The sequence below is a fragment of the Ahaetulla prasina genome, chromosome 2, assembly GCF_028640845.1.
Source record: "Ahaetulla prasina isolate Xishuangbanna chromosome 2, ASM2864084v1, whole genome shotgun sequence".
NCBI classification, from domain to species: domain Eukaryota; kingdom Metazoa; phylum Chordata; class Lepidosauria; order Squamata; family Colubridae; genus Ahaetulla; species Ahaetulla prasina.
In genome coordinates, this window is record NC_080540.1 from 292380340 (window position 1) to 292407031 (window position 26692).

At 42.9% G+C, this 26692-nt stretch overlaps 1 protein-coding gene across 1 annotated transcript in view; it reads left to right on the forward strand.

The window, feature by feature from the left end:
* Window positions 1-26692, forward strand: part of LOXHD1 (lipoxygenase homology PLAT domains 1) — a 285489-nt gene that overhangs the window by 187175 nt on the left and 71622 nt on the right. Inside the window, exons 29-31 of the mRNA XM_058168108.1 lie at window positions 4998-5160; window positions 13958-14112; window positions 17029-17238. Coding sequence (XP_058024091.1) covers window positions 4998-5160; window positions 13958-14112; window positions 17029-17238 — 528 coding nt within the window. The remainder of the gene's footprint in view (window positions 1-4997; window positions 5161-13957; window positions 14113-17028; window positions 17239-26692) is intronic.

A 26692-nucleotide genomic window follows, 5' to 3' on the forward strand; every position in this document is an offset into this window, starting at 1 on the left:
GAGGATCATTAGAACTGCAGAAAAAATAATTGCTACCAACCTGCCTTCCATTGAGGACCTGTATACTGCACGAATCAAGAAGAGGGCCGTGAAAATATTTGCAGATCCCTCGCATCCTGGACACAAACTGTTTCAACTCCTACCCTCAAAACGACGCTCTAGAGCACTGCACACCAGAACAACTAGACACAAGAACAGTTTTTTCCCGAAGGCCATCACTCTGCTAAACAATTAATTCCCTCAATACTGTCCTGGTCCTTCTTTTCATTAAACTAGACAGACTTCATGTTTTAACAGCTGACAGGATCATGGAATCTCTCCCCCATGAATCAGCTGGTTTCCTACCAGCCAGAGAAAAAAAGATATAATGGGATGATGTGGGAATAGCAGAAATTGGAGGACAATTTTATAGATTCATCTTTTATCCTTTTAATGCCTGCTGATGAGCAGTCAGAATTTCCCAGCCTTAGCTGTGACCAATTTTTCTCTCTCTTTAATACCCTACTGAAATTATAGCCGAATGATGTTTGCGACTGATGTTGTATTTATTGTACACATAAGTCACAATAACACGACTTTAATAGGATGGACTTCTATTTAGTATAGTTTATAAGTTGATAAGAGGTCATTTTTAATATAAGCTAAAATTCAATTACAAGGCTGGCATACGTGGGACATTGGCAAATACATACCCAGTTGTGAATGGGATGTTAGACATTAATCATCATTTGTGCACTATGGAGACAAGGAAAGTTCTGTTCAAGAAAAGCTCAGTAAATGAGGAAATTATTTTGGTAATAAAGCAAAATTGTATAAGAATAATTATGATGTGTTATGGAAAAAAATTCAGAAGGAAATGAATACTTGGAAAAAATTACAATTATCTTTGTTAGGGAGAATAGCAGCTATAAAAATGAATGTTTTGCCTAAATTCTTGTTCTTGTTTCAGATGATACCAATAATTAAGAAAGATAAAAATTTGGATGAATGGCAGATTGGAATTAATAAATTTATATGGGAAGGGAAAAAAGCGAGAGTCAAAATGAAAATAATGCAAGATACACGGGAAAGAGGAGGATTAAAAATGCCTAATTTAAAACTGTATTATGAAGCAGTTGTTCTTTCGGTAATAAGTGAGTGGTTTAATTTGACGGAGGAAAGGATTTTGAATATAGAAGGTTATGATTTATTATATGGTTGGCATGCATATTTATTGTATGATAAGAAAGTAGATAAAGCTTTTAAGAATCATGTGTTGAGAATTTCTCTTCTGCGTGTCTGTAAAAATTATTATTATAAGTTAAATTACAAAATTCCTATATGGGTATGTCCTCGCACGCAGTAGAGAATATAAATATAGAACAGGAACAAGAAATGATTACTTATAAAGATCTTTTATACAATGAGAGGAAATTTACAACTAAAATCTTTGGATACATTAAAAGAAGAAGGAGGAATTATACTTGGTTTCAATATGGACAGTTAAAGGCTAGATGGAAAGAAGATCAGAAAATTGGTATCATTCAAAATGAAGAAAATCTGGTTAAACAAATTAGAAATCAAACTCAGGGGCATATAAAGAGATTGTATACTGTGTTGATAGAAATAGATTCTGAAAGAGATTTAATAAAGGATTGTATGATAAAATGGGCACAGAATATTCAAGAACCAATAATGTTGGAAACATGGGAAAAATTTGGGTTAGAAATGTTAAATTTACATAGCGCAGAATTTAAGGAAAATTTTTATAAGATGTTTTATAGATGGCATTTAGATCCTAAGAAATTATCATGTATGTATCCAGATATGCAAGCGAAATGTTGGAGATGTAATTGTGATGATGCTACATATTTTCATGTATGGTGGACTTGTAAGAAAATTAAGTCTTTCTGGATAAGAATCTGGTGGATTATGCAGAATGTTCTGAAGAAGAAGATAAAGTTCCTACCGCAATTTTTCCTTTTGGGAATAACAACGGACTGTACAGTGATTGAGACTAAGTTGATTTTGAACTTAATAACAGCAGCACGACTGTTGATTGGACAATATTGGAAGAAAAAAGAATTACCCACAATAGAAGAATGGATATTGAAAGTTTCCAATTTGGCTGAGATGGCTAAAATCTCAGCCTTCTTGAAAGACAGTACTCAAGAAAAATATTTAAATGAATGGAAGAACTGGATTGATTATATTCAAAATAGATATCAGATTAAGAAATTTCGGATTGCTTTTGAATGAAGGATGTTATTTTTGATTTTAATGGAAGAAGTCAGGTTATGTGAGAGAGAAAGATTATAATTGTGTTAGATTTTAAAAAATTTAATGTATGACTGTTTTGTTTAAGGAACTATACCTTGTGTTTGCTCCGGGAAGTCCGGGGGGGGGAGGGGGGTTTAGGAGGGAGGGGGGGAGGGGGAAAATTTAATTGTTGTAAAACTTTTTTTAATAAAAAAAAAAAGAAAGAAAAGCTCAGTAAAGATGTTAATTTTGAAGTACAGGAGCAGAATACAGGTAGACTTACAACAGTTCATTTAGTGACCGTTTATAGTTACAATAGCACCGAAAAAGTGACTTATGACCATTTTTCACACTTATGACCATGGCAGCATTCCCGTGGCCACATGATGAAAATCCAGATGGCTCATATTTATGACGGTTGCAGTGCCCTGGGCAGTGGTGGGTTTCACATTTTTTTACTACCGGTTCTGTGGGTGTGGCTTGGTGGGCGTGGTGTGGCTTGGTGGGCATGGCAGGGGAAGAATACTGTAAAATCTCCATTCCCTCCCCAATCCAGGGGAAAGTTACTGCAAAATCCCCATTTCCTTCTGATCAGCTGGGACTCGGGAGGCAGAGAATAGATGGGGGCAGGGCCAGTCAGAGGTGGTAGTTACCGGTTCTCCGAACTACTCAGAATTTCTGCTACCGGTTCACCAGAACTGGTCACAACCTGCTGAAATCCACTTCTGGCCCCATGGCCATGTGATCCCATTTTTGGCGACCTTCTGATGAGCAAAATCAATGGGGAAGCCAGATTCACTTAACAGCCGGGTTACTAACTTAACAAGTGCAGTGATTCACTTAACAACTGTGGCAAGAAGAGTCATAAAATGGGACAAATGTTTCACTTAGCAACAGAAATTCTGGGCTCAGTTGTGGTCGTAAGTTGAGGACAATAGACAACAGATGTGTTTTGGATGCAGGATATCCTCTTTTCGGGTACTTCATTAATAAACATATAGCAATTATCTGTAAGCATTTTAATTGCCTGTTTTCATTGTGCTGAACCAAACACCCTATTTTTCCCAAGAAATATCACTTAGAATAGTGAAAATTCAAATAATGCAACCATTTTGTGGGATTCTTAACTGTACTAATTGAGACCTCCCTGTAGAGATAATCCTCAACTTATGACCATGATTGAGCTCAACATTTCTGTTGCTAAGCAAGACAGTTGTTAAGTGAGTTTTGACCGATTTTACGACCTTTCTTGCCACGGTTATTAAGCGAATCACTGCCATTGTTAAGTTAGTAATCCAGTTGTTAAATGAATCTGGCTTCCCCATTGGTTTTGCTTGGCAGGAGGTCACAAAAGTGGATTATGTGACCCCGGGATACTGCGACTGTCATAAATACGAGTCAGTTGTCAAGCTTCGGAATTTTGATCACGTGACCATAGGGATGCTGCAATGGTCATATGTGTGAAAAATGGTCATAAGTCACTTTTTTCAGTGCCATTGTAATTTTGAACAGTCACTAAACCAGGGGTCTCCAACCTTGGTCCCTTTAAGACTTGTGGACTTCAACTCCCAGAGTCCCTCAGAAGTTGAAGTCCACAAGTCTTAAAGGGACCAAGGTTGGAGACCCTTGCACTAAACAGTCACCTGTATATTATTTTCAAATATGAATTGGAAACTATTTCTGAAGGTTTTACCAGAGGTGGGTTTCAGCAGGTTCTGACCAGTTCTGGAGAACCGGTAGGGGAAATTTTGAGCAGTTTGGAGAACCGGTAGTAAAAATTCTGACTGGCCCAGCCCCCATCTATTCTCTGCCTCCCGAGTCCCAGCAGATCGGGAGGAAATGGGGATTTTGTAGTATCCTTCCCCTGGAGTGGGATGGAAATGGAGATTTTACAGTATCTTTCCCTGCCACGCCCACCAAACCACACCCACCAAGCCACGCCACGCCCACCAAGCCACGCCCACAGAACCGGTAGTAAAAAAAAATTGAAACCCACCACTGGGTGTTACCATGGTTTACTGAACAAACAACTATGAATTTTCTTTACATATCATACTAAGCAACAATGTTTTGCAAACTACAGTGGGCCTTTCGCACGTGCTCTTCTAAAATCCAAAAAAGGACAATACAACCAGGGGTGAGCTGCTGGGGGTTCACAGGAGTTTGGTAGAACCTCAAGCTAAGAGTCTGTGCAGTTCGGGAGAACCCACAAATCCCACTCCTGGCTGGCCTCGCCTCGCCTCACCCCGCCCACCCCTCCCGTCCCTTCCCAGGAGTCCCCATGCAGGAATGTTTGGATGCAGGTAAGTTCAGGGCACATGTGGAGGCTCAGGGAGGGTGAAAATTTGGGAAGGCCACTGGAGCCTTGGGAGGCTGTTTTCGCCCTCCCGGAGCCTCAAGGAAAGCCTCGGGAGCCCGGGGAGGGCAAAAACGCCCCACACTGTGGTGCAGGTGGCTGACTAGGTCACGCCCACCATGGCCACGCCCCCCCAGCAACCGGGCTGAGAACCCCTTGCTAAAATGTTTGAAGCCCACCCTTGAATACAACTGAACCCAATATCTGAAGCACAAGCTGCTAGCCCACTGCGTGTCACCGCAGAAAAGGCCTCGCCCATTTTAGAAAGAAATAAAAATTATTCATGCTGTTCTATTCGTTTCACTGTCCTTTCACCTTAGGAACGAATAAAACCTGAGGGTGGCAAAGATTTCACTACTAAAGATAGTGGTCTTTTTTTAAAAAAAATATATTGTGATTTCAGGGTTCTGAGAAAACCACATTTCCATGTGAAAAATGGCTAGCAAAATCTGAAGACGATGGAGAAATTATGAAGGAACTGGTTCCATCCAGAATTTTTACTGAAAAACTAATGAAAGATGGCACCCTTAAGCAGATTGATGAAGAAATTGATGACTCACTGGAAAGTAAGTCAACTTCCCGGTCTTAGATCAACTGCATTCTCAGCTATTATGAGATGCCTATTATGTGATATGATAGAGGGATAGACTCAAGATCACGTGAAGTGTTAGCATGACTTTATCATGCCTTGGTAAGGCCACACTTGGAGTATTGCATCCAGTTTTGGTTGCCACGATGTAAAAAAGATATTGAGACTTAAGAGTGCAGAGAAGAGCAACAAAGATGATTAGGGGGCTGGAGGCTAAAACATGTGAAGAACGGTTGCAGGAATTGGGTCAGGGGTGAAATCCAGAAGGTTCTGACAGGTTCTGGAGAACCGATAGCGGAAATTTTGAATAGTTCGGAGAACCAGTAGCGGAAATTTTGAGTAGTTCGGAGAATCGGAAAATACCACCTCTGGCTGGCCCCAGAGTGGGGTGGGAATGGAGATTTTGCAGTATACTTCCCCGCCACGGCCACCAAGCCACACCCACCAAGCCACGCCTACAGAACCGGTAGTAAAAAAATCTGGATTTCGCCACTGAACTAGGTATGCGTAGTTTAATGAAAAGAAAGATTGGGTGGGTGTGTGACATGATACCAATGTTCCAATGTTTTGGGGGTTGTCACAGAAAGGAGCGGGGTTCAAGCTATTCTCCAAAGCATCTGAAGGCAGGACAAAAAACAATGGAGGATGGAAACTAACCAAGGAGAGAAGCAACTTAGAACTCAGGAGAAATATCCTTACAGTGAGAACATTGAATCAGTGGAATGGCTTGCCTCAATCATCTCAAGATTGATTCCTTTCACTGCTCTGCAGGCAGAATGTTTAATGAAAAGAAGAACTAGGGGTGATATGATAGCAATGTTCCAGTATCTAAGGGGATGCCACCAAGAAGAGGGGTGTGTGTATGTGTGTGAATCTACTCTAAAAGCACCTGAAGGCAGGACAAAAAGCAAGGGATGGAAACTTACCAAGGAGAGAAGCACCCTAGTTGGATGATGATCTCTGGAGGGCCAGGGATAGGGGTTATTCCTCTGCCCTGGTCCTATTAGACCTCTCAGCGGCTTTTGATACCATCGACCATGGTATCCTGCTGCACCGGTTGGAGGGATTGGGAGTGGGAGGCACCATTTATCGGTGGTTCTCCTCCTATCTCTCTGACCGGTTGCAGACGGTGTTGACGGGAGGGCAGAGGTCAACCCCGAGACACCTCACTTGTGGGGTGCCGCAGGGGTCGATTCTCTCGCCCCTCCTGTTCAACATCTATATGAAGCCGCTGGGTGAGATCATCAGTGGTTTCGGTGTGAGTTACCAACTGTACGCTGATGATACTCAGCTGTACTTTTCCACACCGGGCCACCCCAACGAAGCTATTGAAGTGCTGTCCCGGTGCCTGGAGGCCGTACGGGTCTGGATGGGGAGAAACAGGCTCAAGCTCAATCCCTCCAAGACAGAGTGGCTGTGGATGCCGGCACCCCGGTACAGTCAGCTGCAATTGCGGCTGACTGTTGGGGGCGAGTCATTGGCCCCAATGGAAAGGGTGCGCAACTTGGGTGTTCTCCTGGATGGACGGCTGTCTTTTGAAGACCATTTGACGGCCGTCTCCAGGAGAGCCTTTTACCAGGTTCGCCTGGTTCGCCAGTTGCGCCCCTTCCTGGACCGGGATGCCCTATGCACGGTCACTCATGCTCTCGTGACATCTCGCCTGGATTACTGCAATGCTCTCTACATGGGGCTTCCCTTGAGGAGCACCCGGAGGCTCCAGTTAGTCCAGAATGTGGCTGCGCGGGTGATAGAGGGAGCCCCTCGTGGCTCCCATGTGACACCACTCCTGCGCAGACTGCACTGGCTGCCTGTGGCCTTCTGGGTGCGCTTCAAGGTTTTGGTAACCATCTTCAAAGCGCTCCATGGCTTAGGGCCGGGCTACTTACGGGACCGTCTACTGCCACCGATTGCCTCCCACCGACCCGTGCGCTCTCACAGGGAGGGACTCCTTAGGGTGCCGTCGGCCAGGCAGTGCCGACTGGCAACACCCAGGGGAAGGGCCTTCTCTGTGGGGGCTCCCACCCTCTGGAATGAACTTCCCCCAGGATTCTGCCAACTTCCTGACCTTCGAACCTTCCGCCACGAGCTTAAAACACATCTATTTATCTGTGCAGGACTGGACTAGAATTTTAATTTTAAATTTAATTTTAATGGGGTTTTTATCATTTTAATTGTAATTTTAAATTTTGGCCTATTTAAATAAGTTTTTTAATTTAGTGTTTTATCTTGTATTATATTTGTATTTTTATCGGGCTGTAAACCGCCCTGAGTCCTTCGGGAGATAGGGCGGTATAAAAATTTGATTAAATAAAAAATAAATAAAATAAATAAATAAATAGAACTAAGAGGGTGCTCTAGTGAGAGCAATCGACCAGTGGAACAACTTGCCTCCAGAAATGGAGGTCTTTAAGAAGAGATTGGACAACTGTTTGTCTGAAATTGTTTGTTTGTTTATTTGTTTGTTTGTTTGTTTGTTTATTTGTCAAACACAATAGTATATATAAATATAAGTATATAATAACTATTACATACATAACCCTATATGTATTAACATATTAATAATATATATAAACATATATAATATATATTATATATATATATATATTAATATATTATATATAATAATAATATATATTAATATATAATTAACATATTAATAATATAATAATAATTAATTAGTTACATACATAACCCTGTATATGTATATATATACATATACAGGGTTATGTATGTAACTATATTACATACATAACCCTGACTGCTCTTTAGAAGGCCAGATCCTGAAGATGAAACTGAAATACTTGCGCCACCTAATGAGAAAGAGGGACTCACTGGAGAAGAGCCTAATGCTGGGAAAGATTGAGGGCAAAAGAAGAAGGGACGATAGAGAATGAGGTGGCTGGATGGAGTCACTGAAGCAATAGATGTGAGCTTAAATGGACTCCAGAGGATGGTAGAGGACAGGAAGGCTTGGAGGAATGTTGTCCAGGTCGCGATGGGTCGGACACGACTTTGCAACTAACAACAACAAAAATAACTATATTAATTGGATATAATCAGTGGTGGGATTCAGCCAGTTCGCACCACTTCGGGAGAATCGGTTGTTAACGTTCTGAGCAGTTTGGCAAACTGGTTGTTAGAAGAAATCATTAGGGCAGAGAACCGGTTGTTAAATTACTTGAATCCCACCACTGGATATAATGAAAGGAAAAAATAGACCAGGAACGGTAGGCACGCTGGTGCTCTTATGCACGCCCCTTACAGACCTCTTAGGAATGGGGTGAGGTCAATAGTAGACAGTTTTTGGTTGAAGCTTTGGGGATTTTGGAAAGAGACCACAGAGTCAGGTAGTGCATTCCAGGCATTAACAACTCTGTTACTGAAGTCATATTTTCTACAATCAAGATTGGAGCGGTTCACTTTAAGTTTAAATCTATTATGTGCTCGTGTATTGTTGTGTCTGAAGCTGAAGTAGTCTTCAACAGGAAGGACATTGTAGCAGATGATTTTATGAGTTATACTCAGGTCATGCTGAAGGCGGCGGAGTTCTAAATTTTCTAAACCCAGGATTTCAAGTCTGGTGGCATAAGGTGTTTTGTTGTTTTTAGAAGAGTGGAGAACTCTTCTTGTAAAATATTTCTGGACACGTTCGATTGTATTGATGTCAGAAATGAGGTGTGGGCTCCAGACAGGCGAGCCGTATTCGAGAATTGGTCTAGTAAATGTTTTGTATGCTCTGGTTAGTAGTGTAATCTTTCTGGAGAAGAAGCTACGCAAGATTAAGTTTACAACTCTTAAAGCCTTTTTGGTGATGTAGTTGCAGTGGGCTTTGGCACTTAGATCGTTTGATATGAAAACTCCAAGGTCTTTGACGGGGTGCGGGTCTTCTACAAGGTAATGTCCATCAAGCTTGTATTTAGTGTTCTGATTCTTTTTTCCAATGTGTAAGACAAAGCATTTGCTGGTTTCCTGTTTAAGCAGAGGGTTGGACTAGAAGATCTCCAAGGTCTTTTCCAACTCTGTTATACTTTACAAAGATGTAGACTAATTTTTGCATCAAAACCAATAGTATGACTCTTTGCTAGCAGTGATAAACTGGTGTTGCTGTTGTTTTCCGTTTGTTCTAAGTGGAGAGCATTTCATCCACAGAGAACCAAATCTGGCACATAAAGATATGCAAATCCTTCGCGCCCTAAAAATAGAAACCGAGTTTAAAACATCACACCAAACCATAATGTGATTTGTATGTTCTTGGCTTAGAGTGACCTGTAAAGGAGATGGAAATAAACCATAGTTTTAGGGAGCAAATCACAATGTGTGAATGGCTGGGTGATTGCAGCTATGTGTGAGGTAGAAAAAGACACCCGTAATTTTGTGTGCAGCTTCCTGACTTATTTCTGGCTTATTCTGATACCCAAAGTTTTTAACTATATTATGAAGATGCATAGCAACAGCAGATTAAAAAAAGAAATAAGAATACAAACCAGAAACTGCTCCAATCTTTTTTTAATTTGTCAGACTGACTGAGTTCTTTTATATGCGGGTGTGAGCTTTCAGTCAATGTTGACTCTTGGCAGCTCCCTAGACAAGTCCCTGCGGTTCTTCTACGAGGTTATTTAATAACTTACAGTTAAAACAAACTCTGTATTTACATGCTGTTAATGGGAGCCCAGCCTTAAAGTGGAAGTATTGAGAAGAGATGTCTATTTCCTTTGAGGTTATTTATTTGATTATGAGTCATCTTTAAAGAGGTTCTCAACTTGGCTGTACAATCAATCAATCTATCTATCTGTCTGTCTCTCTGTTTGTCTATGTGTGTGTGTGTGTTTTCATAGGTTTTCATGGGTATAGATATGTAGGTCTTGCTGTATTTGGGTCTTTTCCCATGTAAGATTGAAAGTATCTTGGCGACATTTCGACGAGGTCTCACTCATCATCTTCAGGCTGGTGCTTACGGCTTCGTGCTTGTGCATGGTCAGAGCTGCCGTCTTTCTATAAATACTGGTGGGGAGGTGGGGAGGGTTGGCTTTGTTGCTGTAAGCGAGTTGGTTGGCTGTGTGGTTGCATCTTGATTGGTAGGTGGAGTGGATGTTTGCAGATTAGTCGGCTATTTCATAGCATCCTGTGTGGGTGTGGTCCTGGCTGTGTGCCCATTAGTCTTCCGTGTTGTAACGACCTGGGTAATGGACTGCGTGGAAACGTCCTGAGTTCTGGGAATGTGACCTCCTGAGTCTTGTGCTGTAACAGCCTGGGTGGTTGGATGTGTAACACCCAAATATGCCAAGACACACACACACACACACACAATTTATTTATTTCGTCAAATATGTATTTTAAGACAAATACAAGTCTAAACATAATTATACATACATGTGAAGGATACGAATAAAAGAAAACATTACGACAGGGACGGTAGGCACGCTGGTGCTCTTATGCACGCCCCTTACAGACCTCTTAGGGATGGGGTGAGGTCTACAGTAGACAGTCTAAGGTTAAAGTTTTGGGGATTTGGGGAAAGATATAATTTTTATAATTAATTTTATAAACTAGATAAAATATTATATAATTTTATAAAATTTTATCAACCAAATAAAATAAATTAATAAGTCATTTTATGAACTACCTGTTTATAAAAACGACTGTCAAGGTTCCAGAAAAACCTCTTCTGCATAAAGAAAACTCAGAAGCCATTGTCTTTAAGAGTTCTTTACTAGCATGAGGAAACTGGCACACGATGAGTGAAATTCCAAAACTGAACTTCCGGATTCTTTTCCCAGTTATACAAACCCCAAGAGTCCCACCCCTCTGACCCCTTTGCTGGTCACATGGTCCCACGTTCTCCCAGTTCATTCGAATATCTTCTCGCCACTCCTCCTGCAGATGTGAACACCATCCGACCTTGACCGCTTGAAGAATGTTACCATACCCCTCAGCCCCCCTTCTTCCCCTCAGGGGAAAAATGTGGCAGCGTCTGGAAACCTAAAGTCTAGTATGGTTTCCAGGCCTGACAACGACAACAACAAAACCGGCAACAAAAACACTTAGCTCGTGACAGCCACTCTCGCAGACTCATTCTTTACTGTTTTATAAGGGGTCCTTGATGGTCTCTGAGCTTAGTTGTTTTCCTGCAGATGTTTCATTATCAGTACTAGAAAGGAGTAGGGTCGGGGGGGGGGAGGAGGAGGTGGAGGTGGAGGAGGAGGACTGGAAGACTACGGTATCCTTGGTGCTCTCTGAGCTTAGTTGTTTCCTTGCAGACAATTCATTATCCAACTAGATTCCATCATCAGTACTAGAAGGGAGGGGGGTTTGTGGGAGGGGAGGAGGAGGAGGAGGACTGTGTGGTCCTTTCTCTGAATTCGGTTGTTTTCTTCTTGCAGACATTTCTTTACACAAACTAGGTAACATCATCGGTGCTAGCAATGAGTAGGTTTGCTTTTTGTTTACATATAACCCTTCCTTACTTCCACCTCTCACAATACTAGACAACACAGTATCAACAGTAGAAACCTTCAAATTTCTGGGTTCTATCATATCGCAAGATCTCAAATGGACAGCTAACATCAAAAACATCATTAAAAAAGGACAACAAAGAATGTTCTTTCTGCGCCAACTCAGTAAGCTCAAACTGCCCAAGGAGCTGCTGATCCAGTTCTACAGAGGAATTATTGAGTCTGTCATTTGCACCTCTATAACTGTCTGGTTCGGTTCTGCAACTCAACAAGAAAAACACAGACTTCAGAGGATAATTAGAACTGCAGAAAAAATAATTGCTACCAACCTGCCTTCCATTGAGGACCTGTATACTGCACGAATCAAGAAGAGGGCCGTGAAAATATTTACAGATCCCTCACATCCTGGACATAAACTGTTTCAACTCCTACCCTCAAAACGACGCTATAGAGCACTGCACACCAGAACAACTAGACACAAGAACAGTTTTTTCCCGAAGGCCATCACTCTGCTAAACAAATAATTCCCTCAACACTGTCAAACTATTTACTGAATCTGCACTACTATTAATCTTCTCATAGTTCCCATCACCAATCTCTTTCCATTTATGACTGTATGACTATAACTTGTTGCTGGCAATCCTTATGATTTATATTGATATATTGACCATCAATTGTGTTGTAAATGTTGTACCTTGATGAACGTATCTTTTCTTTTATGTACACTGAGAGCATATGCACCAAGACAAATTCCTTGTGTGTCCAATCACACTTGGCCAATAAAAATTCTATTCTATTCTATTCTATTCTATTCTATTCTATTCTATTCTATTCTATTCTATTCTATTCTATAGTTCACTGTATGTTAGTATTCTTAGCACTGATGATGTTACCTAGTTGGGCAATGAGATATCTGCAAGAAAATAACCAAGGTCAGAGAGCATCAAGGACCCCACAGTCCACTTCCTCCTCCCCTCCCCCCTCCTCTTGCTCCTCCCTTCTAGCTCTGCTGTTCCGTAGTCGGGTAAACAAACATCTGCAAGAAAACCACTCAGCTCAGAGAGCATCAAGGATCAAGTTCAACCTTGAGCTACAGTATTCCCTTTTATTGGTCCTTACTGTCTCATTTTTATAAGATAGTGATAATGTGTATTGGACAGATTCATGGACTGATGATGGCTGTACAAAATTTCCCAAGGCAAAAGCACCGTAAAAACAAGCTGCTTAAAAGCAACAACAGAAAAGTTGGCGGCATTCTGCTCGCCCAATACAGGCAAGTCCTTGGCTTATGACCACAACTGAACCCAACATTTCCACCCCCTAAGCAAGACAGTTGTTAAGTGCACCGTGCCCCATTTTAAGCCGCCCCCCCCTTTTTTTTTGCCATGGATGTTAAGCAAATCATTGAAGTTGTTCTGAGCCGAACTAAATGACCTGAAATGAACAGAAGAAGCTTCTTGAATGAGAAGTGATTAAACAACAACAACAACAACAACAACAAGGAAGTCCAATTGCCTTTTGGAAAAGAACCGTTGCGATATTTCTGCAACTTGCAATTGGTATTTTCCTTCCTTCCAGCATATTATGCAGGATATGATGAGCAAACTCTTGCACGGAGAAAACATCCAATTAGAGACTTTCTCCACCTAGTCCTTAGCCATCATCTCTTTATTTTTAATTTATTTATTAAATGTATTCCCTGCCCATCCCACTGCAAAGGAACCCTAGGCAGCCTACAACATCAAAATAAAACTCTCTCTCTGTTTTCCTACCATACTTTAATTATATTAAACTTGGCTAGTTAAGATTAATGTTCATATAAATAGACTAGACTAGACTAGAATAGAATAGAATAGATTAGAATAGAATAGAATAGAATAGAATATGGAATGGAATGGAATGGAACAGAACAGAACGGAACAGAATAGGAATTGGAAGGGATCTTGGAGGTCTTCTAGTCCAACCCCCTGGTTAGGCAGGAAATCCTACACCACTTCAGATAAATGGTTATCCAATCTCTTCTTAAAAACCTCCAGTGTTGGAGCATTCACAACTTCTGGAGGCAAGTTGTTCCACTGATTAATTGTTCTCACTGTCTGGAAATTTCTCCTTAGTTCTAGGTTGAATTTCTCTTTGATTAGTTTCCACCCATTGCTTCTTGTCCTGCCCTCAGGTGCTTTGGAAAATATCTTGACTCCCTCTTCTTTGTGGCAGTCCCTGAGATACTGGAGTGCCTGGAGCTTTTTCCCTCCCCCTGATCCTTTCCTCCCTCCCTCTCTTCCTTAGTTTTGAGCCTTTTAATATCTTTTCACCCTTCTCCAGTCTATTCGTACAAAGTCTCTGTTTTCACGGGTGATATTTACGGCGCTGGAACGGATGCAAATGTGTTCCTAACCATCTACGGTGACTTGGGCGACACCGGTGAGAGAAAACTAAGGAAGTCTGAAACAAACACTAACAAGTTTGAAAGAGGACAGGTACTGGGGAAATGGTCTTCTTTTCCTGGCTGCAGTGCTAGTTTCCAAACAGTGTTGTTAATTCCTGCATTTTACATCTCACTTTTCTTTCAGGATTTTTAAGTGTCAGGGTAGTGATTTAAGAGCTGACCAGCTGCTACGATGATGCACTGATGTAATGATGGGAATGAGTCAGCAAGTTTTTTGGTTGTTATCCCTTTAAGAGCCTGTATAATAAGAAGGGGCCCTGTTAGGGCATCTCTCTTTTGCCGTGTGTTCTTCCCTGCTGTAATTTACTGTGTCAGTTTTGGAAGGCAATTTTCTTCTTGCTTCTTAACTCCCACATATTTTAGCTGGGGAAGTTGGGAGGGGGTTGTTGTTGGAGCGGTAGAAAGTTAGTCATAACAACATTCCGTATTCGTCTGATGCCTGAAGATTGATGCCTTGGAGACTGCCTGAAGATTGTATCCAATTGAGTGTGAAGAGTTGATTGGACAATGTGATGAACTTGTGGGTGTGGGGCAGGGCTGTGAACTGTCAACTGGGCGTGGAAAACCTGGAAGCTTTCAGATTCGGGTTTTCCCAGATGTGCCAACATGACATCTCTAATAAATTGGAACTTTGAGGAACCTCAAGCTTCAGAGCTTTATTTCATTGGGGGTGTTCCTTGGAACCCTGACAACCCTAGTTGTTTGACTTCTGCCTATAGTACACGTATATATAGTATCTATTCTTTTGTAGATAAAAACCACTATTTATTACAAACCTCTGTTTGCTGTTATTGCTCCTGGGTTGTCTCACGTAGTAAAGCTGTGCTCACTCTGACATGAAGGTATCCTATGTAGAATTCCCTCCTCCAGGTTAAACCACCACCTGAGGGGTGAAGGTTGTGCTTAAGAGACTTTGAATGGTCCAAAGTCACCCAGTAAGTTTCCATTGCTGCTGGTGGATTTGAACCCAAGTCTCCCTGAGAGAAGAAGTGCCCAATCTTCTTTCAATGTGGCATCCAAATTGAGCATGTAAATCGGGGGTGGAATCTAACAATTTTCCCTACCAGTTCTGTGGGCGTGGCTTAATTGGTGGGTGTGGCTTGGTGGTCAGGTGACTGAATGGGCATGGTCAATAATAATAAATAATAAAAATAATAAAGTATACAAAACTTGGGAGGCTCCAGTCTACCTTCTTTAAAAATAGAGGCCCCAGTCTACCAATTGCCTTTTTTTGGCAGGCACCGGTCTACCTTCTTTAAAAATAGAGGCACTGGTCTACTACCTGCCTACAGTGCTGATCATCTGTAGTGCAGCCCTTTGAAGTGCCGCGGCAGTCATTTAAAGCCGTTTGCAGCTATATCACCACCGAGAGCTTCAGGGACAGAGAAGAGGAACAGCGAGGTGTGGGCAGTGGGGGGGGAGGGCAGGGATTTTTGCTACCGGTTCTCTGAACTACCTGCTCCCATCGCTACCGGATTGCGCGATCCGGTCTGAACCGGGAGCATTTCACCCCTGATGTAAATAAATATAGGTAGTTCTCGACTTACAACGTTTCGTCTCATGACTGTTTGAAATTACAACAGCATTAAAAAAGGGACGTGTGAATATTTTTCACACTTACAACCGTTGCAGTATCCCCACAGTGATGTGATCAAAATTCAGAGACTGACTCATATTTATGACGATTGCAGTGTCCTGGGGTCATGTGATCCCCTTTTATGACCTTCTGACAAGCAAAGTCCATGGGGAAGCCAAATTCTCTTAACAACTGTTTTACTAACATAACAACTGCAGGGGTTCACTTAACAACTGTCAACAACCTAACAACCATGGCAAGAAAGGTTCTAAAAGTTCACTTAACAACTGTCTTGTTTAGGGACAGAAATATTGGGCTAATTATGGTCGTAGGTCAGAGGACTCCCTGTATTGTTTGATGTATTTAGGATGTATATTCCAAAGTTTCCAGACAGGAGTTTCCGTCATAAATACTGGAGGTTTTTAAGAAGAGATTGGACAACCGTGTGTTTGAAATGGAATAGATAGGATCTCCTGCCTGAACAGAGGTGTCAGGGGTCCAAGTAATACATCCATAATAAACAGAGCTCAGAGGCAAGTAGGTTCCTCAAAGAATTGGTTTATTGGATATATCATATTGGCATAAGCTGGTGAAAACCAACTCTGAATATTCCCGTGGTTCTCACCTAATTAAAAGTAAAAGTTCCTCCCTTTTCCCAAGCAGTCAGTCACACGGTCCAATCAAGGTCCTGCCTGGTTGTCAGGCGACATTGCTCCTCCTCTCCCCAGCCACCTATGGGAATGACCTTGGTTCCCAGGAGAAAGTATTTTGTTTCAACTCCAAGCCCTCTCTATCTCTATTCCCCTCTTCCTATCTCTCAGCTCTAGTGTGGCAACACTGAAGCCTCAAAATGGCCTCGGTCAGGTCAGCTTCAGGGTTGACAAGAGGGTTGGACTAGAAGACCTCCAAGGTCCCTTCCAACTCTGTCATTCTGTTTGTATAGCAAATGCTCTTTTAAAGACCAAGAATTTCTTGTCAGGTTCCAAGGAACACCCCCCAACGAAATAAAGCTCTGAGGCTTGAGGTTCCTCAAAGTTTCAATTTATTAGAGATGTCATGTTGGCACAGCTGGGAAAACCCGAAACTGAAAGCTTCCAGGTTTTCCACACCCAGTTGACAGTTCACAGCCCTGCTTCACACCCACAAGTTCATCACATTGTCCAATCAGCTCTTCACACTCAATTGGATAGAATCTTCATGCAGTCTCCCAACAGACACTGGATGTCCTTGAATATGGAATGTTGTTATGACTAACTTTCTACTGCTCCAACAACAACCCCCTCCCATCTTCCCCAGCTAAAATATGTGGCAGTTAAGAAGAAGAAGAAAAAATTCCTTCCAAAACTGACATTTCTCATCTATCTCTCACAGGAAGACATCTTCACAATGGAAGCCGTCGACCTTGGAACCATCTGTAAAATCAAGATACGCCACGACAACACCCTGCCAAGGCCAGATTGGTACTTGGAGAAAGTTGAGGTCCTGAATGATGCCACTGACAGTGTCTACCTATTTGAGTGTGAACGTTGGCTGTCAAGGAAGAAGGAGGATCTGAGCATTGCGCGAATCCTTTGGGAAAAAGTAAATCTTGATATCAGAAGGCTTTCTACCTTTCCTAAATTTGAGAGGGAGAGAAGAACACAATTTTTTTCCCAAGAGAGTCAAAGGTAGATTAAAAGAGAGATGGGTTGTCACAAAGAGGAGGGAGGAGGGTGTCAGCTTATTTTCCAAAGCCCCAGAGGGCAGGACAAGAAACTACGGTTGGAAACTGATCAAGGAGAGAAGCAACCTGGAATTAAGGAGGAACTTCCTAACAGTGAGGAACTGGAGGTTTTTCAGAGGCAGAAAGAAGTTTTTTTCTGAAACGGAGTTTCAGAGGCAGAAAAAAAAGCAAAAAAAAAAAAAGCAAGGCACAGAGCTCACAACCAAGGAACCTGTTGGTGGCGACCAAAACTGGATGCAGCGACCAAAATCATGGCGACCAAAACTGGATGCAATATTCCAAGTGTGGCCTTACCAAGGCATTATAAAGTGGTACTAACACTTCACGTGATCTTGATTCTATCTCTCTGTTTAACACAGTTCTGGGCTGCATAAACAGAGGGATAGAATCAAGATCACGTGAAATGTTAGTACCACTTTATAATGCCTTGGTAAGGCCACACTTGGAATATTGCATCCAGTTTTGGTCGCCACGATGTAAAAAAGATGTTGAGACTCTAGAAAGAGTGCAGAGAAGAGCAACAAAGATGATTAGGGGACTGGAGGATAAAACATATGAAGAACGGTTGCAGGAACTGGGTATGTCTAGTTTAACAAAAAGAAGGACTAGGGGAGACATGATAGCTGTGTTCCAATATCTCAGGGGCTGCCACAAAGAAGAGGGAGTCGGGCTGTTCTCCAAAGCACCTGAGGGTAGAACAAGAAGCAATGGGTGGAAACTGATCAAAGAAAGAAGCAACTTAGAACTAAGGAGAAATTTCCTGACAGTTAGAACAATTAATAAGTGGAACGACTTGCCTGCAGAAGTTGTGAATGCTCCAAGACTGGAAATTTTTAAGAAAATGTTGGATAACCATCTGACTGAGATGGTGTAGGGTTTCCTGCCTGGGCAGGGGGTTGGACTAGAAGGCCTCCAAGGTCCCTTCCAACTCTGTTTGTTATGTTATGTTATGTTATGTTATGTTATGTTATGTTATGTTATGTTATGTTATGTTATGTTATGTTATGTTATGTTATGTTATGTTATGTTATGTTATGTTATGTTATGTTATGTTATGTTGCTAAAATTCACCTCTGGGAACAGCTGATTGGGGATATTCCAGGAGGCCAATCCAACTGCCAATCAGCTTTTTTCTTATTTTCCTCCCCAAAACTAAGGCGCGTCTTATACTCCGAAAAATACAGTAAATGCCATCTTCAGTGTACATCATACATAAGACAGAATCAGACATTGCATTAAGTGGGGATAGCTTGTTGTGTGAGCACAGCAACTACACTTTTTTTAAAATTTGCATTTATATCCCGCCCTTCTCCGAAGACTCAGGGCGGCTTACACTATGTTAGCAATAGTCTCATCCTATTTGTATATTTATATACAAAGTCAACTTTATTGCCCCCAACAATCTGGGTCCTCATTTTACCTACCTTATAAAGGATGGAAGGCTGAGTCAACCTTGGGCCTGGTGGGACTTCTTAGCCCGGATTTAGGATTTAGAATAATATGCAAACTCAGCCAATACGTAGCCAGGTAGCACAAACTGGGTGGAAAATCTGTGAAATACTGCAGTGCAGGTAGTCCTCGACTTATGATCACCACTGAGCCGAACGTTTATTTTGCTAAGAGAGACATTTGTTAACATTTTACGACTTTTCTTGCCATAGTTGTTAAGCGAACATCGCTGCAGATGTTAAATTAGTAACGTGGTTGTTAAGTGAATCTGGCTTCCCCATTGACTTTGCTTGTCAGAAGGTCGCAAAAGGGGGTCACATGGGATACTCCAACTGTCTTAAGTGTGAGTCAGTTGCCAAGTGGTTAAATTTTGATCAGATGATCATGGGGATGCTGCAATGGTCATAAATCACATTTTTTCAGTGACATTCAGGGGTGAAATGCTCCCGGATCGGACAGGATCGCACGATCCGGTAGCGATGGCGGCTGCTGGTTCGGAGGACCGGTAGCAAAAATCCCTGGCCCCGCCCTCCCTGCCTCTGCTGAGCCGCACCATCTGAAGAGGTTTTTTTTTTTACTTTTAAAAGAAGGTTTTGCTTCAGCCAAAACAGGCCTTTAAAAGTAAAAAACAGCAGAACCTTACTTGTACTCTTACTTGTAGAAAACATGTTTTCTACAAGTAAGAGTAGAGATTCTAAGGCACTTACCTGATTACTGATGAACACATGGCCACAGCCCGAAAGCAGTTTCAGTTTCAGCCAGACAGAACCAATCGCTCAGCTAATCTATTTCCTCGGTGATCAACTGGCTGGCTTTGCTGACTGAGGAACTCTGGGATTTGAAGTCCACAATAAAATAAAATAAAATAAAATAATAAAATAAAATATTTGTGCAGCTTTTTGAGATTTGGTGTGCTTCTGTAGTGTTTCACTCTAACTACACAAAAACACAAAATCTCAGAAAGCTGTATGTGGCATATTGTGTGTGTGTGTTGTGTTGTGTGTGTAAAGTGTAAAGTTTGAGCTTTTTGTGGCTATGTGAACTGTGAAGTGCAGCTGCTTTTACATTGTGTGTGAGTCAGTTGTGTTGTGTTGTGTGTGTGTGTAAAGTGTGAAAGTTGGTTTTTGGTATCTCTTATTGTTTTTTTATACTTTGTTTATTATTTTTATTATTTATTGTTATTGGCCACGCCCACCAAGCCATCTGACCACCAAGCCACGCCCACCAATTAAGCCACGCCCATAGAACCGGTAGGGAAAATTTTTAGATTTCACCCCTGGTGACATTGTAACTTCAAAAGGTCATTACATGAACTGTTATAAATCAAGGACTGCTTGGTTTAGAACAGGGGTGTCCAAACTTTTTTTGGTGAGGGCCAAATACAGAAAAATAAGCAAAGGCCCGGGCCACACCACTGAACGGGGGGGGGGCTAATTTTTTTTCGTACCAGTTCTGTGGGCGTGGCTTATTTTGGGGTGTGGCTTGGTGGTCATGTGACTGGGTGGGCGTGGCTAACTGCTCATGTGACTGGTGGGCGTGGCTAACTGCTCATGTGACTGGTGGGCATGGCTAACTGCTCATGTGACTGGGTGGGCATGGCTAACTGCTCATGTGACTGAGTGTATGTGGCTATGGGCATAGAACAGGGGTGTCCAAACTTGGTCTCTTTAAGACTTATGGACTTCAACTCCCAGAGTCCCTCAGCCAGCAAAGCTGGCTGAGGAACTCTGGGAATTGAAGTCCACAAGTCTTAAAGAGACCAAGTTTGGACACCCCTGATCTTGGCTTTTGTTTTGTATTTGGTATGAACTTGAAACTCCCTTCGTTATTCCCTGCCCAAGGGGTGGAGGCCCGAGGAGCCTCGCCAGGCGGCCCGAGGAAGGCGAGGGTAGAACTGCTGGGGTCGAGCACGGCCAGCAGCCTCTTTTCCGCTCGCCGCCTCCTCCACCCCCTCCCTTCATTATTCCCCACCCATGGGGAGGAGCCGCGAGCCTCGCAGCGAACCACCGGGCAAGCACCGGGAGGCGGCCGAAAAGGGCCATATTCAGTTATACTTTCAGAATTTGCTGCGGGCCAATAAAAACTGACCCGCGGGCCGCAGTTGGACCACGGGCCGTAGTTTGGACACCCCTGGTTTAGAAGCTTCAGGAGATTCACAGAAGTACCAGTCATGAAGCGTTCTTGGTTCCGATCAACCAGCTGGAGTTATTTTGTTATAACTCAGAGCCAGGGAATTTTATCTTCTTGTTTTTGGCAATTAATCTCGACATCTGTTAAAAGATAATCTTTGAAGGGTCCTTTCTCGTCTGGTAAAAATACAGCTGCAGCTAAGTTCTGGGTTTCCGATGCAAGCAGGCTTGCGAGAGATAAAACATATGGGGAGTCAGATATTTCGCGAACGATGTAATTTTGACTCTCTTGAAAAATTGTGTTTTTTATCTTCAACCTATCAGTCCTGCAGTGGGGTCCCAGGGAAAATGAAATTTAAGACATGGCGCTTTTTGATGGAGCACTTGAGTTTCCGGAATGAAAGGAGAAGCCGTTCTGGTTTGGAAAAGCAAGTTTATATCAAAGATCAAAGTCACCTTCTTGGATATAATTAAGGTTGAAAAGAGGGGAAAAAAATTATGTCCCTTAAAGGCATTTCTGCCCCCACCCCCCACCCCTTTTTTTTTTTTGAAGTGGAGGGGAGGGGGGACAACTTGAGGCCTATCAGCATCAAGATTGCATGTTGTAGTATGTGCCAAATTTGATGCTTGTTTGTTTATTTATTTTAAACTTTTTTGGGGGTGGGAGGGGGGAAAACAGGGAGCCAGCTTCAGTTTAACAGAATAACAGAGTTAGAAGCAAAGTTAGGGTGGGATTCTGCCGGTTCGGATTAGTTTGGGAGAACCGGTAGCTCCGATGATCAGCTGAGAGTGAACCGGTTTGCCTCGATGATCAGCTGCTCCTGCGCTGTACCGACCTATATTTCCTTTGCTTGAAGCCCAGCTGATAGGAACGGCAGAGTGGATTTCTGCGCCTCAGCTGTTTTACTCCCTGGGGCTGCAGTGGAAGGTCAGGGGTGAAATCCAAAATTTTCCCCTACAGGTTCTGTGGGCGTGGCTTGGTGGGCGTGGCAGGGGAAGGATATTGCAAAATTTCCATTCCTACCCCACTCCTGGGGGAAGGATACTGCAAAATCGCCAATCCCACCTCACTCCACAGGAAGGATACTCCATTCCCACCCCACTCCTGGGGGAAGGAAGTTGCAAAATCCCCATTCCCTCCCCACTCTGGGGCCAGCCAGAGGTGGCATTTGCCGGTTCTCCGAACTACTCAAAATTTCCGCTACCGGTTCTCCAGAACCTGTCAGAACCTGCTGGATTTCACCCCTGGTTTAGAAGCTTCAGGAGATTCACAGAAGTACCAGTCATGAAGCGTTCTTGGTTCCGATCAACCAGCTGGAGTTATTTTGTTATAACTCAGAGCCAGGGAATTTTATCTTCTTGTTTTTGGCAATTAATCTCGACATCTGTTAAAAGATAATCTTTGAAGGGTCCTTTCTCGCCTGGTAAAAATACAGCTGCAGCTAAGTTCTGGGTTTCCGATGCAAGCAGGCTTGCGAGAGATAAAACATATGGGGAGTCAGATATTTCGCAAACGATGTAATTTTGACTCTCTTGAAAAACTGTGTTTTTTATCTTCAACCTATCAGTCCTGCAGTGGGGTCCCAGGGAAAATGAAATTTAAGACATGGCGCTTTTTGATGGAGCACTTGAGTTTCCGGAATGAAAGGAGAAGCCGTTCTGGTTTGGAAAAGCAAGTTTATATCAAAGATCAAAGTCACCTTCTTGAATATAATTAAGGTTGAAAAGAGGGGAAAAAAATTATGTCCCTTAAAGGCATTTCTGCCCCCACCCACCCCCTTTTTTTTTTTTGAAGTGGAGGGGAGGGGGGACAACTTGAGGCCTATCAGCATCAAGATTGCATGTTGTAGTATGTGCCAAATTTGATGCTTGCTTGTTTATTTATTTTAAACTTTTTTTGGGGTGGGAGGGGGGAAAACAGGGAGACAATGGCATATATCAAGCAAAAAGCCAGCTTCAGTTTAACAGAATAACAGAGTTAGAAGCAAAGTTAGGGTGGGATTCTGCCGGTTCGGATTAGTTTGGGAGAACCGGTAGCTCCGATGATCAGCTGAGAAATGAACCAGTTTGCCCCGATGATCAGCTGCTCCTGCGCTGTACCGACCTATATTTCCTTTGCTTGAAGCCCAGCTGATAGGCACGGCAGAGTGGATTTCTGCGCCTCAGCTGTTTTACTCACTGGGGCTGCAGTGGAAGGTCAGGGGTGAAATCCAAAATTTTCCCCTACAGGTTCTGTGGGCGTGGCTTGGTGGGCGTGGCAGGGGAAGGATATTGCAAAATTTCCATTCCTACCCCACTCCTGAGGGAAGGATACTGCAAAATCGCCAATCCCACCTCACTCCACAGGAAGGATACTCCATTCCCACCCCACTCCTGGGGGAAGGAAGTTGCAAAATCCCCATTCCCTCCCCACTCTGGGGCCAGCCAGAGGTGGCATTTGCCGGTTCTCCGAACTACTCAAAATTTCTGCTACCGGTTCTCCAGAACCTGTCAGAACCTGCTGGATTTCACCCCTGGTTTTAGTGCTATTTTCAAACGCGCTGCATATGCAAAGCGTGCGGTCAGCGAACTGGTTGTTACACCGGTTGAATCCCACCACTGGTTAAAAGGGACCTTGGAGGTCTTGTAGTCCAACCCCCTGCTTAAGTAGGAGACCCTACACTGTGCCAGAAAAGTAGCTGTCCTCTCTTCTTAAAAGCCTTCAATGATGGAGCATCCACAACTTCTGGAGGCATGTCGTGCCCCTGAGTGATTGTTTTAACTGCCAGGAAAATTTCTCCTTATTTCTAGGCTGCTTCTCCTCTTGGTTAGTTTCCATCCATTGTGTCTTGCTTTGCCTTCTATTGCTTTGGAAGATAGGCCTCTACATGGACCTCAGAAAATACAATTATTGGCTGGCTGCAGCCCTATGCTTATATCTGCAACTGTGTCCAAATTAGTTCTACCCATCTGTTCGGAGGCTCAAAAACTGAGCTACTAAAATTAGAAGCAACCTGGAATGAAGGAGACACTTCCGAACAGTTAGGACAATTAACCAGGGAACAACTTGCCTTCAGAAGTCGTGGGTGCTTCATCACTGGAGCTTTTTAAGAAAAGACTTAATGGTTAAGTTAATGGTTAATTGTCCTCACTGTTAGGAAGTTTCTCCTCAGTTCCAGGTTGCTTCCCTCCTTGATTAGTTTCCATCCATTGTTTCTTGTCCTGCCTTCTGGTGCTTTGGAAAATAAATTGACCCCCTCTTCTTTGTGGCAGCCCCTCAAATCAGGGGTGAAATCCAAAATTTTCCCTACAGGTTCTGTGGGCGTGGCAGGGAAGGATATTGCAAAATTTCCATTCCTACCCCACTCCTGAGGGAAGGATACTGCAAAATCGCCAATCCCACCTCACTCCACAGGAAGGATACTGCAAAATCGCCAATCCCACCTCACTCCACAGGAAGGATACTGCAAAATCGCCAATCCCACCTCACTCCACAGGAAGGATACTGCAAAATCGCCAATCCCACCTCACTCCACAGGAAGGATATTGCAAAATTTCCATTCCTACCCCACTCCTGGGGAAGGATACTCCATTCCCACCCCACTCCTGGGGGAAGGAAGTTGCAAAATCCCCATTCCCTCCCCACTCTGGGGCCAGCCAGAGGTGGCATTTGCCGGTTCTCCGAACTACTCAAAATTTCCGCTACCGGTTCTCCAGAACCTGTCAGAACCTGCTGGATTTCACCCCTGGTTTTAGTGCTATTTTCAAACGCGCTGCATATGCAAAGCGTGCGGTCAGCGAACTGGTTGTTACACCGGTTGAATCCCACCACTGGTTAAAAGGGACCTTGGAGGTCTTGTAGTCCAACCCCCTGCTTAAGTAGGAGACCCTACACCGTGCCAGACAAGTAGCTGTCCTCTCTTCTTAAAAGCCTTCAATGATGGAGCACCCAGAACTTCGGGAGGCAAGCCGTGCCCCTGAGTGATTGTTTTAACTGCCAGGAAAATTTCTCCTTATTTCTAGGCTGCTTCTCCTCTTGGTTAGTTTCCATCCATTGTTTCTTGTCCTGCCTTCTGGTGCTTTGGAAAATAAATTGACCCCCTCTTCTTTGTGGCAGCCCCTCAAATCAGGGGTGAAATGCTCCCAGTTCGGACTGGATCCGCCAATCCGATAGCAATGGCAATGGCAGTGGGTGGTTCGGAGAACTGGTAGGAAAGAAATTTAGATTTCACTGCCTCAAATACTGGGATACTGCTATCATGTCTCCCCAAGTCCTTCTTTTCTCTAGACTAGCCAAATCCTGCAACCATTCCAATGAAGCCTAATTAACTTCCTCCCCTTTTAAAGGCAATGAATAATAGCAACTCAGTAAGCCAGCTCCCACTGGAGTCTTCCTCAGATACTGGTATTAAATACGACACCACCTGACTTGTCTCTGAAGACTTCCCATTTGCCCCTATGTTAATATATACGTGTTATCCTGGTAATGTGCAATTAAAACATTACTTTGCCTTATAAAATAAATCCTTGCAAATCAATCCGTTTTTCTCAACTGCCATACAGAGTTTTCCTGGGCGAAAGGGTGAATGCTGCCTATTAATTTTGCATGCTGCCTGTTAATTAATCCACATACTCTATTTTGAATTCCAATTAGCTCCTCTCTTTTTTTTCCCCTGGTTGGGATTGCTTTTTCACCCCTGCATGCGATGGGAAGGAACTGGAAGCAGGACATTTGTCACAGAATGGATGGAATAATGGAGTGACGGGAAACAGGACATTTGTCACAGAATGGATGGAATAATGGAGTGACGGAAACAGGACATTTGTCACAGAATGGATGGAATAATGGAGTGACGGAAACAGGACATTTGTCACAGAATGGATGGAATAATGGAGTGACGGAAACAGGACATTTGTCACAGAATGGATGGAATAATGGAGTGACGGAAACAGGACATTTGTCACAGAATGGATGGAATAATGGAGTGACGGAAACAGGACATTTGTCACAGAATGGATGGAATAATGGAGTGACGGAAACAGGACATTTTCCATGGAAGAAAGATTTAAGACTGGAGGAGGAGGCTGAGCAGCAAAGCTGCAAGAGGGGCTGTGTATGGTTAGAGAGCGGTGCTAAAATGTTCATTTTATTTTGTTTTATGTTGAACGGTGAACCCACCTGGAGTTGAACTGAGTGGAATCGGGTGATATATCAGTGATTAATTTATTAAGGGTAGTGCCAGGGGTGAAATGCTTCCAGTTCGGACCAGATCGCCTGATCCGTAGCGATGGCAGCGGCTGGTTCGGAGAACTGGTAGGAAAGAAATTTAGATTTCACTGCCTCAAATACTGGGATACTGCTATCATGTCTCCCCAAGTCCTTCTTTTCTCTAGACTAGCCAAATCCTGCAACCATTCCAATGAAGCCTAATTAACTTCCTCCCCTTTTAAAGGCAATGAATAATAGCAACTCAGTAAGCCAGCTCCCACTGGAGTCTTCTTCAGATACTGGTATTAAATACGACACCACCTGACTTGTCTCTGAAGACTTCCCATTTGCCCCTATGTTAATATATACGTGTTATCCTGGTAATGTGCAATTAAAACATTACTTTGCCTTATAAAATAAATCCTTGCAAATCAATCCGTTTTTCTCAACTGCCATACAGAGTTTTCCTGGGCGAAAGGGTGAATGCTGCCTATTAATTTTGCATGCTGCCTGTTAATTAATCCACATACTCTATTTTGAATTCCA